General features: G+C 51.6%; 2 protein-coding genes across 2 annotated transcripts; both read left to right on the top strand.

The window, feature by feature from the left end:
• Window positions 1-2,861: 2,861 nt before the first annotated feature.
• On the top strand, window positions 2,862-3,858 carry LOC114828604 (uncharacterized). Its single transcript, XM_029113272.1, has 3 exons — window positions 2,862-2,957; window positions 3,123-3,347; window positions 3,528-3,858. The coding sequence occupies exons 1-3, from the start codon at window positions 2,933-2,935 to the stop codon at window positions 3,611-3,613; spliced, it is 336 nt and encodes a 111-aa protein (XP_028969105.1). The 5' UTR covers window positions 2,862-2,932; the 3' UTR covers window positions 3,614-3,858.
• Window positions 3,859-5,971: 2,113 nt separating this feature from the next.
• On the top strand, window positions 5,972-11,934 carry LOC100901103 (tudor domain-containing protein 7B). The gene is made up of 11 exons (XM_029113267.1): window positions 5,972-6,188; window positions 7,003-7,186; window positions 7,568-7,794; window positions 8,123-8,453; window positions 8,550-9,433; window positions 9,563-9,778; window positions 9,876-10,061; window positions 10,297-10,532; window positions 10,789-11,014; window positions 11,359-11,667; window positions 11,770-11,934. The coding sequence occupies exons 1-11, from the start codon at window positions 5,979-5,981 to the stop codon at window positions 11,932-11,934; spliced, it is 3,174 nt and encodes a 1,057-aa protein (XP_028969100.1). The 5' UTR covers window positions 5,972-5,978.
• The last annotated feature ends 596 nt before the right edge of the window (window positions 11,935-12,530 follow it).

Below are 12,530 nucleotides of genomic sequence, written 5' to 3'. Positions count from 1 at the left end.
GATTCCCCCGAGCTCAGATCCTTCCGTCGGACGAGCAGACGTTCTTCCTGATTTTGTCTTTTCGTTCGATTCTATTCTCTGATCAGAGACGAGGAAACCAAGTGTCAAACCATTCGTGTCCGGAACAACTGTCACAGAGAATTTCCCGCAAGAACGGGAATGGGGAACTCGGAAGAGTCTCTGCTCTGTCATCTGTTCAGAGCGCGCTAAAGAGCCACATCAGAGGGGTCCTCAAATATGTCAAAGAACTCAGGTTTCATGACAGCAGACTTGAGGCGGCTGGCGAGTCGCGAATCATTACCGTCGCTTCCGATTCTCCAGTCGGGAATGTGATTTTTCACATGAGATCAGCGGTTGAGTTTCACATAGGTTTCGAACATGATTTCCACTGTTAAATGCACTAGAACACACACACACACACTCTCCCGCACGCACACACACGGCTTGCAGAGTGTGTGTGCTGGTGCTGCATCGGATTCCTGCTGATTCCGCCGGACGGGTCTGACGGCTGGCTCCAGCAAGAGGGCGGCCATATTGGCTCATGGCGCTGATAGCCAGCTCGGCGCGGTTTTTGAAACTCCTCGAAGGTCTCCGGAGAGCGCGGAGCCCTCTCAAGAATCAACTCCGAGAATCCTCGCGGCGGAGAACCCGGACATTGTCGGAGTTCCGCCCACAGAGCTCAGAAAGACCGCCTGCGCGAATCTCCGGGATGAGAGCCCGATTCCGCCAGCACGTCCGGTGCTCTCGAACTGAGTTCGATTCCATCGTATTCCCCACTGCCAGGATCCTGTTTTTTCGATCTATCTACCATTCGGCCAGCACGAATGTCTCGTCCCGAAGTTTTTGTGAGAGCGAAATTCCATGGTGCCGTCCGCAATGATTCTCAGCGCTGAGTAGAGTGCTGGAAATGACTTCGGGTTGAACCGATCATCAAGCTCTAGCTCCATGAGCCTCCTTGCGCAACCAAATCCGTGGATAATCGCAAAATATCCTCCAAATCCAGATTTTCTAGAGCCAAGCGGCTGGAATGGACCGCAATACTCCACGGGGCCTGTAGACCTTGTATGCTTGCTTTCTAGATGTGATGTCGACTCAAGGATACAATTCGCTGGGTTCCAGAACGTCCTCGTAATCAACTCTTTCACAGCTTCCGAGGCTTGTTCGAGTCAAAATCTGGGTGGACCGTGACAGAGAGAAGGCGAACGTGGTGAGACACATCGGGCGTCCTCTCATTTTTCTGAAGCTGGAATCTGATGATAGGCGAAAATCCAACGATATCCCCTCCTCCTAAGGGATCATGGGAACATCTGGAAGATTCAGCGCCCCCTTTCCTCCTGTGGGGGAGGGACCTCCTCGGGAACTCGGTTCTTCGCGACGAACACCGGAACAGGTAAAGCCCGCTCCGGACAGCGTATCGAACATCTCCCTTGACGTTCGCAGGCAGCGTATCGCTGTGTCAGTCAAATGGCCCACCGATGCTCATCAGACGGGATGATCTGTGAGCCTTCGAGGTAGTCACCAAGGTTCCTGCAGGGTCACCATCACCGAGACTTCCGAGCACCGATCATTCGTTGGACCTTCGCAGACGAGGACTCGGCATTAAACGACGACCGCTCGATCGTCGAGCCGGCGTCGCGTCGCACTCCATTTGCGTCTGGCAATTGATATTCAGAGATGTACTCCTCCAGAGCGAACTGTCGGAATAGCGATCGGAACTAATCCGAGGATCCTCTCACAGCGTCCTGAAATTATAATATGTTGAAATCAGTTCTTCTCCGAGTACAATGGGCATTGCCCGGCACGACCATCAGATCTCTCTTATCTAAAGGGCTACTCAGAGCGGGAGGATCGAACCAACGCAGGGCACTTGATTTTTCCCGGATGTAGCCGCTCTCTCATCCAAACCAAGGATCTCCCTGTAGCAATATTTCTGACAGGTTGAGAGGCTCATCCCTAGCTCTGCTCCCGATACCGTGCAGTGAGCTCTGGAGCCTGGGGTGGATGCCGGAAATCCACTAGGACAGTGCGAATCACGCTCCTCTCCGATATCTCGCTCGCTTCGTGTAGCTTCCCCGATCCGGTTGAAAATGTACCACGGATCTAGATTCTGGTAGATTATCATTTGTGAGGCTTGAGGGGAAGGCATTGTCCATCCTATGAGAAATGTGCGGGCAACTCCACGCGGGGGATCACTTCGAGTCTCATCACATCACAGTCTTCGAGCTCTGCTGACTGACATTCTATCTCGGAAGCAATACCGCTCTGAGGAAAACAGCGATCCTGTACGCTCCTCTTCGCCAGCATTCCTAATGTATGCATCTTGAGATATCGCAATCCTCTCATTTTTACGGAGGTAGATCCATTCCGTTCTTAGTCCTAGCCGGACCTCCGCGCCGTGATGAGGATGGTAGACCGTCAAGCGACCCGAAAAAAAGACATGGGAGTCCTCACAGTCCTACACGGAATGATTGATTACCGATCTCACCTGGAATGTCGAACTACATCCCTCAAGCACGCTCCTCCCTCGGAAACCCAAGCTCGGGAAAAATTATCGTAAAATAATTATAAATGCCTTTTGGGAGGAATTCAATCAAGGTGTGGGGTTCCATCTAAGATCTGGGCGGTATAGAATGCCGACTGGAGCAATCAGAAATCTTCTGATGAACAAGAGATGATTCCGTCTGTTCATGTTGCATATCATCACGAGGATCCTCCGAAATATCTGCTGTACCTCGTTGCAGCATCGATCACCAGAACTTGGATCACGCTGTGATTTTGCCTCCTCTCATCAGCGTTCAAATTACCCGAATTTCCCCTCGGATATGATGTCAGCGCCGAATTACCGAGCTGAATCAGAGGAAACTTCGTGCGCAGACCACAGAAATCATAGATTCGTCGCAGCAGTTCCACAGAGTACGCAGTGTCGAGCAGGATGAAAAGTCTCTTCTTTGTCATAGGTTGGTCTCCATCATTACCCCCTCATAGAGCTCGAGCTCAATACCGAGTTTAATGCCTCGCGTCCTCTCTGAGAGACCGGAGATGGCTCATCGATCTGCACGATCAGCCACGTAGCCTTCGCTGAAATCACATTAATCGACGCTTCTTCCTTCTGTTTCCCCAAGCATCCCTGGCGGTGATCGTCCTCGCGGAGGAATGCAAACCGGTCACCGATTGTAGAGGATTGGGTAACAACTGCCAGTTACGCGAGGACAAGACAGGATGCAAGACTTGTTTTTGTTCAGATTCGTGCGCGGATATTTTCTGTGGGACTCAATGCAGGAGAGTCCTGACCGAGGGACACTGCCCATACTGTGACTGTCGACGCGGTAAACAAGTTTACATCAAAGGTCAGTCATCAGACGTTCTTGCGGGATTGATTCGGGCAAAAGAAATTTTCGTTGCCCTTCTCGAAGATGCTCCTCCATGCGTCCAAATCGGATTCTCAGTGGATGTAATGAGCGAAGTGTTTTCTGATCCATCGAGACGATCAATCCGGCAAACGCTAACGATGATTTGCTCCGACATAGGTGTCAAACCGTTCCCGAGACCGGCCACATTGAAACCCTACACGGAGCGCTTCGACATAGAGAGAAAGGAGGAATTCGACAATTGAAGGACTCATCCTGAACTCAATGAATCGCTTTCTTCTCCCTCATCTACCGTGATCAACGCCGTCGTATCCTCTGAATCTCCGGATTCGTGGATTGTGTGAATTCTTGGAATTGAGGATCGACATATGCATGTATGCATATGCGTCAACGGACTCGATGACGAGAGATTTTCCCTCGAACGTTTTGTCAGAAATCCGAAAATTGTTCGCAGCTGAGTATGGTTCCGGAGGGATCATCACCTTCTATAATAAAAGCGGAACGTTTTCCTATGAGTCAGTTCGTACCTTCTTATGGTCTACTTCGCTTCATAATTATTGTGGTCCGATCCCGTCCTCCCTACATGCAGGATCATCCCGTCAAGAATGGAAAGGGTCAGATCCATAGCGGGCACTCGGAGAATATCATAAGAGCGGCGTCACGTCGGATACTTCTGGCCGGCCCCATACAATGTAGGGAAGGCTGATGATGGAAGGGCGAACGCTGGTGATATCAATGACAGCGGGTGCGGGAGAGCGCCGGTACCCGTCTCTCCAATGAGTAACTTTCTCGCTCGAGAGACACTGACCGATTCGGCGGGAGTTATCACGCCGGTCAACGCGCACAGCGGCAGAGCGTCATGAGTCATACGCAAGCCGATCAGATCTCGAGCGAGGCGTCCAGAAGGGGGATAACTCGGTGGACGCCGCAGGAGATTCTGAATGAATATCTCCGTGGGAGTCAATGCCTACGGTCGATTTTAAGATTTCTCCCATTCAACCTCTCTCCGATCCGTGCATAGTATCGAGCTCATCTAGGCTGTAGTCTCCATGAGAATTGCGGAAATCATACGATTATCGCAAGGACATAAGTTCTCATTTCCAGGCACCGTAGGCGGGAATTTAACCTTCGCCGTTCGCTCGCCCGTTCTTTCCGCGCTCGATGGAACGTTCCCGAAGATATCCCGGCACCCATGGAAGAAAACTCTTTCATAGCGACCAAGAGCAGAATATCATGGGTGGTATTATGCAGCAGACATCTTCAGAAACGTCGCTCACTAACCAGGCCACTGACCTTCTTCCGCGTAGCGCTGTGGTTAGCGCCAACAGATATTTCGGGACTGAATGTTTATTTCCGGAAGGTGCCTAATCTCATCGAGCCTCGGACTTTGTTCGCGAGCGATGGAACTAATTTCGGCTTAACCCGTACGAGATAGAGACGAAAGAAACAATCAGCAGGCGGCTCTTCTAACGCCGTTTGTAGGATGAGCATCTCTGCTTGTCAACCAGCTCATCGGACCGCCCGGCGCTTGAGCCAAAAGAGCGCGTCATCATCGTGAGCTCTTCCAGTTGGATGTCCCTGCCGCCGCCGCTGCTGCTGCCACTCACTCAATGGTCGATTGTGTAGTATTACACCTTACTGCAAAGAGAGTGCAGGTGTTGTGGACCTGAAGCCCAACCTCCGTCTTTGAGCGAACCTCTGCTCGTTTTCCTGGTGAGCTGAAGATTTTGACAACCAGTTTTCAAGAGCTGTACGGAGCACCGTACATGCTGTCGATGTCCCGGTTCCTTCCGGCTGTCTGACAACCGGGTTCGGGACACGGAAGTTTCGAGCACCGAACGCTCGTTTTCATATCCAGAACTCTCGTTTTCGAACGGATCGAACCCCGTAGCCCTTCAGGCATTCGACGTAATCATTCCAGACGCACCGAGAATGCGAAAAATCATACCGACTTCTGCGGGTCGGCAGAAGATCAGAGCTCACGCCCTTCGAGGCGTTCATTTTTTTCTCTGTGAAATTCCGAGTCGGATAGGGATGACACGATTATTCTTGAGGTGGAATAGTGTCCCGAAAATAGATCCGGATGGCTCGGAAGCCTCGCGTGCCCCCCACAGTCAGTCGAACTTCTCGATTGAGACGAACCCCTCGCACCCCCGACGGAATTGTCAAAATCAGCTGATGGTCGGTCGCTAGTCTCGTGCCGTCGATTCGGCACACGCCGAGAGTCTCGCCTGTCCTCTGGCCCGCTCGCCTGTTTGCGGTGTGCCGCTCACCAAGGGAGGGGTCGACTTGTGAAGCAGTCACACAGATAGTTGTTGTCGTCGTCTTGTTCTCGCCACATTCCGATTCTCCGTCGCGCGAAACGATCCACTTTGCCCAGTTACCGTCGCTCGATAGACTGGCAAGCCGGCGGTGTCAGACTGAGAAGCTCGAGCGACTTACATCAAAGCCGTTCTCCTCTGAATCAAAATACTGATCGAGAAGTGTCTTGTGGAGGACGTTCGGTACGGCTGGCTATGAGCCATGATTGAACGGAAGGATAAACGTGGTTCTATGTGTGCTTTCCAGAGTTCCGGTAGCCTCAGTACAGCAGCAGCAGCAATAGCGAAGATGGAGGGAGTCGAGCTCTCGAACAACCTGCGTAACCTCTTACAGAGTACCAAAGGTGGTATTCCGCTAAAGAGACTAGACGCAGAATTCTACACGTTCTCTGGGGTCCACATTCCTCTCGGAGCGTACAAGGACCTTGAGGACCTCCTGAAGACGATGCCGGACGTTTGCCACATCCGCAACAATGATCGAGGACAGGCAATGGTCTTCGTAAGTTGAAAAAAAACAAATAATAACTCTCCGAAAGGACTTCTCTCTCTTTGGGAGTCGATTGAACTTCCTCCCTATGGTCATCGCACCCCCAACAGACGTGACGCCCCATCGTATTGTGAACGTATCGCTAGCTTCTATCGCTCGTTATATGTCTTCGTTCTCGTGGCTGATACGTTTCGTCGAAGACTTGTCACTAGATTCTCGCGATCCGCTTACGCGAATATCTCCGGAAGTGATGGGTCGGCTCATTGATCGATCGATAGCCCGCTTGGTTTTCTGATAGAACATCCATTCTCGAGTGCTCTTCTCTCAGAATGACAATCTGCATCCCGTCTGTTCACGGGACTTGAACAAACTGTCAAATCCCGAGGTCGATCCGATCCCGACACCGCTGCAGAGCTGTGAAGAAAAAAGAAAATTCACTGACTTGGATAACCCCTCAGAGCAACAGCGGTCGAGGCAATAGAAACCAGCCAGCTGTGTCAGTCAGAATTGAATATTGACATCGTCTCGTCTCGATACCTCTTCACTAGTCCGTGTTCCGAAAGGGATTGGAAGACTATTCCGCCTTCGCAGCTCTTGTAGACGTTTTCGTTCCGGAAAGCCGCATCCAGTTAACGGTTCGTGGCTGATGCCGCTGTAAATAATGAGAGGCGAACTGGCACTGGTGGGGGAACACGACGAGTAGATGCGAATGCGCGCCGTGGAAAACTTGCGAATCAATTAGATAACCCCATTTAGAAATGAGTATTGCGAAATTATTTTCCCCGAAGAATCGGCAGCTCAAGCGATTTCTTTCGAATTCTTGCAGAGTTTGAGGCCTCGGGGAGGGAAGACGGCCACCGTCATCGGGGCCGGATCTTCGCCTGCTCACAGGACCAAGCGAGCACCCCCACGGAATCCAACGAGAGCTCCTCAGGCGAATAACAGCCACCATGCTCCGAAACCTCGAACCGGACCCTCCGGTCGACTTCCGCGTCGTCTCCCGCAATCGAGTGAGTGGCCACTTCGGGCCATCGTGAAAACAAGTTCGGCCCCCCCTCCTCCTCCTCCTTCTGCTAACATCCACGTGGACGACGATGATGACGATTTCGTCGACATCGATGATGACGAAGAGGAAGATTTCGGTGACGGTGCTAATTGTGCTCTCGGTGCTCTGTCTACAAGCTCTGTCTCCACTCCTCCTTCTAACCCTGTTAACAAACTTCCTTCTGCTAACCGTGGTGTGGACCTGTCAATTAACGGAATGGCTTCGCATCATCCGCCCGGTGACGACGGGGACGACTTCCTCTGGAATGAGTCAACATGGAGCACGCACATGGACTCGGATGTGATCCCTCTAGAAAGGAAATTCACTGACTTGGATAACCCCTTAGAGCAACAGCATAGCGGTCGAGGCAATAGAAACCAGCTCCACGGAAACAATGCGAGCAACGGAAACTGGAGGAGCAACGGAAGGTCTGCACTTCCCTCTGGACAAAACGGAGAATTCAACGGACGCCGCGGAAACATGGTCTGGATAAACCCGTCGATCCAGTACGTGGCTACGAGCAACGGGAGCTCGTCATCCGGAAACCACTCAAGGAGTTCCAGAGAGTATAGGGTGAGTTCCCCAGCGATGTGCCTCAAGTTTTTTCCCGTTCGTAGTCCCCCCCTCCCCGAAAAGTCGACACCGAATCTAAGAAGTCGTGGCGAGTCGAGCGAGGCATGGCCCAGAATTCGTGGCGGGCGATTACCGTGGGATGAATGACGCGTGATCGGTGCGCGAGGAGCCAACGCTTTCGAAGGAGCGACGGAACTGAATCTGAGGAATGTCCCGGTAGCTGAATTGCGGATTCACAGATCACTCCGAACGACCGATCGATGTGGTCTGCGAGTCCGATCGGATAGCATCGCAGTTCCAACATGTGATCGCCTTGTACTGTTTGCAGGACCGTCCTAACGCCATTCCAATAGTGGATCCACGTTCTCGTAGGGTGGTTTCTCATCGCCACGAACAGCATCAGCCCGCCGCCGCTCGTACCGTCAGTCCGAAGGGTCTCAGCTCATCGATCGCGATCCTGAAGGAGTACGCCAGAGCGACTTCGCTCCCGGCTCCGGAGTTCCATTTCATGGAGTCGAAAACCAACAAGAAGGCGGCGACTGCCGAGTTTCTATGCACGGTCGAGCTCGACGGAAAGAAATACAAGAGCTATCCCGACTATCGACCCACAGCAGAACTCGCACGCGAATCTGCCGCTGCAAAAGCGCTCGCAGCCCTTGGTAGGTGTTGCTAGCAGTGTGGAAGGCGTAATTATTGCGGATGATGTCATTCTCTCTCGGTTTCCTAAGGAGCGTTGTTCTCGATTGTCCATTCAGGGATCACCAAGGATAACTTGCAGCAGCGCGTAGCGGAAAAACAGGCGACGCTCCCATTCGTCGAGATGACGAACCCTCAACAAATTGAATCAGTCGCAGTCAAGCTGGTCCAGATGCTCGAGAAGCGACCGAACGGTGTCTTTTGTAATTCCGTGCCGCAAATATTCGCCGAGGACTTCAAGGAGAAGCTCCCAGAGGATTGGAGGAGCAAAATAAACGAACATAAACAATTGGATTTCGTCACGAACGCTCTCGCAAAAACGGATGTGCTTTACAAGAAAGACACCGTCGCACCGACAGCGCCCCAAGTCCCACCGTTGACGATTTCTGACGAACAGTTCATGTTCGTGATCACGTACGTCGTTGACGTGCACAACTTCTACGGACGCGTAGAACGGGAGGAATACCACACCCTAACCACCGAAATGGAGGCCTACTACAAGGAAGAGGCGAACCTGACCTCTCAGAAACTCGAGGCTTCGGACAAACCCGTGGTCGGGGCCCTTTACGCCGTTTTCGATGAGAGCTGGCATCGTGTCCAGTGTGTGATGGAGGAAAACGGAACTGAAGCCGCCGAGTTCCGTTACGTCGATCTTGGAATAACGGAATCCATTCCACGGGAGAAGCTGATGCATCTTGCGTACGACTTCTATTCGGTTCCGTTTTCATCGATCCAACTGCGTCTCGAAGAGTTCGATGACACCAACGTCTCAGACTCGAAGAGACCATCGGTCATCGCCGAAATGGAGCGTCTGATGCAGAACAAGATACTCTGGGCCGTCCCGACACCCGATTGTGACGTTTCGGTGAGACCCCTCCCCGTGAAGGTTTACGACACCGGAGACGATTCGAGCGAAGGCTGCCAGCAGGTGAGTGAAGGCAGCGTCCGGATGAAAATTCCTCGGGACTGTCATCATGGACGATGGCTCCTCCATCGAAATCGAGTTCAAGATCTCGATGATCAGACTATCAATATCACTCCCTCGGTGAAAGACATTCCGGGTCGTAACGAGATCCCTCGATCCCGGCAGAGCTCTCAAATCGACATCAACACCGAAATCTACAAAGTCGTGGCCACGCCGGTGATTTTCCCCGCTCCTGTGATCGCGAAAGGGTACTTGAGCTGCGTGTCTCCGGATGGGACGATTTACCTACAAATCGAGGATTTCGGGCTCAATGAACTCCGCAGTCTCACCGTGGAGCCGGCCAGCGATGAATGTGTCAAAACGGTGAGTCAATATTATCGTGGTGGTCACGCTGATGCAACGAGCGATTCGACCTTGAGAATAGTTTCTTTGACTGACTGAGACCGCTCTTCCTACACAGGTCCAGCCCAACAGGGTGTATTGTGCTCAGCTCGAAGGGAACTGGTACCGATGCGTGGCCACGAATATCGTTTCCGACAACGAGATCGACATCGAGTTCATTGACTATGGGAACAAGGACACTGTTTCCATTGACAAAATGTTCCCACTCAAAATGGGTTATCATCTCGAAGATCTGCCGGCACAGGTATGCAACGATGCCTTTCAGAAGTCCTTCCTATCCTTCCTTTCAAAATAAGCTGTGTATCACGGGAACCGCTACATTATTTAATTTTACTATTCATCACATTCTATTTGGAACCGAATCAAGTTCGATTCGATGCTCCAGGCTCCTAGGTCTACCGAACCACCCAATGCTTCGGCGGATCATGGAGAAATATCGCAAGTCAACGGATAATCCAATTTGAATTTTTCTCCATCAGGCTGTGCGGGCTCACATGACGGACCTGCAACCGGAGACCATGTGGTCCGAGGACGAAATCGCGAAAATCACCGATTTCTGTCCCGAGGATCAAATGCTCATCATAAAGGTGTCGGCGGCGACCCGATGTCAGGACAAAGACTGTGACGAGAGTATCCAACATGTGGATGTTTTCAAGCGGACCATGCCGAACGATGAGCTCGTCTCAGTGAACCTTAAGCTTTGCGAGGAGCTGAGGTGAGTCAGGATTGGCGTCGAAAAGCTGCGAATTCGCTGGCTGGAATTCGTCCGTTCGTGTGAGAGTCGCTGCACTGATACGCACTTCGGGTCCAAGGTTTAGATTCTCTTCTCACTCAGAGAATTCGTGGAACATTTCGGCTTTTCATTCCTACTGTCGATGTATGTTCGAGACGATTGAGCTTTCGATGCTGCTGACGTTGGCAATCCAGATGTCCGCTAACTCGTATTCGCTTGTTCGATCTCCTCACGGTAGCTGCTCCGCCTCGGCTGACCAGAACGGCCACACGGCAGGAGACGACACCGAGGTCCGACCTCTGGTGGCCGTCTACCCCGAAAACAACCCACCCGAGCAAGGAAGTGTAGTGAACCTGCACGTGGTTTCTGCAGCTTCTCCATTGAAGATCATCTGCCAACCCTTTAACACTTTGGGTGAACTAGCCAACTTGCGCGCTACAATGCAGTTGTTCTACGGCAAACAGGTGAACCACCTCATCGATCATATATAGGACTTAGTTTTGCTGGAGAAACCGGACCTGTTCAGTCGTTTCGGAGAACTTGAAACGATAGCGAGAGCATGTTCCGCCAAGTTACGCATTCGTCTCCTTGGAAGTTTGTCACAAAAATTTATCGATTATCGATCGCACGCTCAAAGAATACGGAATGCACCAGACCACTGCACTCGTACAGTCCACCATTTCTCCGAGAGAGACGATTAGAAGGATGTTTCCCGATCAGGTCATGATCTCATAAGGGGAAATCCTCGTGGAGAGAAAGAGAATCTATCTGGCCCCTCATGAAACATCTCCCTCTGATTCTCCCACAGGAAAACCGCCTGAAAACGTCGGAGTTGGTGATTCGAAGCAAAGAGTTCTATGCGTGTCTGCAAGACGAGATATGGGAGCGAGCGTATGTTGAGAAGGCACCTGCTGCACTAAATGAGAGCACCTCCTTGGTGTGTTACTTCGTCGACAACGGGGCATATATGTCTATCCCCGCCGTCGAAACCTCAATCCAACCGCTGCACGAGCAGTTCCGCCAGCTGCCTTTTCAAGCAATCCAGGCGCAAATGCAGGGCGTAGGGCCCAAAAAGGGCGCCTGCGACTTCGACCCGATGGATTGCATCACTTTTCAGGTGAGCATTCTCAGGAATCAGATTCATCTGTTATTTAGTCCCGCGTCATATTCCTGTTGTGCAGCTGAGCACTGAATGACGACCCCTCATTCTCGATTACAGAAGCACATCACGGGCCGGGACCTCGAGGCAAAGGTCTGCGGTTATACACCTGATTCTCGCATAACGGTCGCGCCTACATTTAGTCTTGTTTTAGAACTCTTTGACGACGACGACGAGCCCCTCCGGGACGTCTATGCAAAAATGGAGCTCTTCGCGATCTGCTGAGCTCCACGCTCCATGCAGTCATCTGCTCCGTTGGAGAAAGAAGCCATCCGCTGGGGGACGACGGGAGGGGAATCGACGCTGACCCATCCCATTTCCCCGATTCCTTCAAGTGTGTGTAATTGATCCAATAACCAGAAATCGCAAACAAAGTTTTTAAATGGGTTTCTAGTGAGAGAGCCCCTTTTAGTGATGCACGAAGCCTGGCATACCGAGACAAGACTTGTACAAAGAAAAGCTCGCAAAAAAATATGTGAGTGAGATCTGAATGCCTTAACTCAAGCGCCCGAAATTTTATGCCTCGCATGATTGCCGATTATTATTGGATCGCGGCTCTCAGACAGACTCAATGTTACAACTAGTCAAAATGGAAAACGCATTCTAGAATGAGATTTCTCAAACTTGCGAATTGAATCCTCAAGCATGATTCCCTTGCGTGCGAAGCGGTATGATTCCGGAGAATCGATCATTGACGCCTCCCTTCAATTCGGCTCTCGCAGCGAACTCGGTACCTGCTGCCATTCTGTTAGATGCAGCTGTTCTCGGAATTCGGAGGATGACTTTTTCATTCCTTCTGCATATCCCAGAGATGTCGTTTT

The sequence above is a fragment of the Galendromus occidentalis genome, unplaced genomic scaffold (genome assembly GCF_000255335.2).
Source record: "Galendromus occidentalis unplaced genomic scaffold, Mocc_1.1 scf7180000076500, whole genome shotgun sequence".
Taxonomy (NCBI): Eukaryota; Metazoa; Arthropoda; class Arachnida; order Mesostigmata; family Phytoseiidae; genus Galendromus; species Galendromus occidentalis.
The sequence above is the reverse complement of the archived record's forward strand: the minus strand, read 5'-3'. Positions and strand labels throughout refer to the sequence as shown.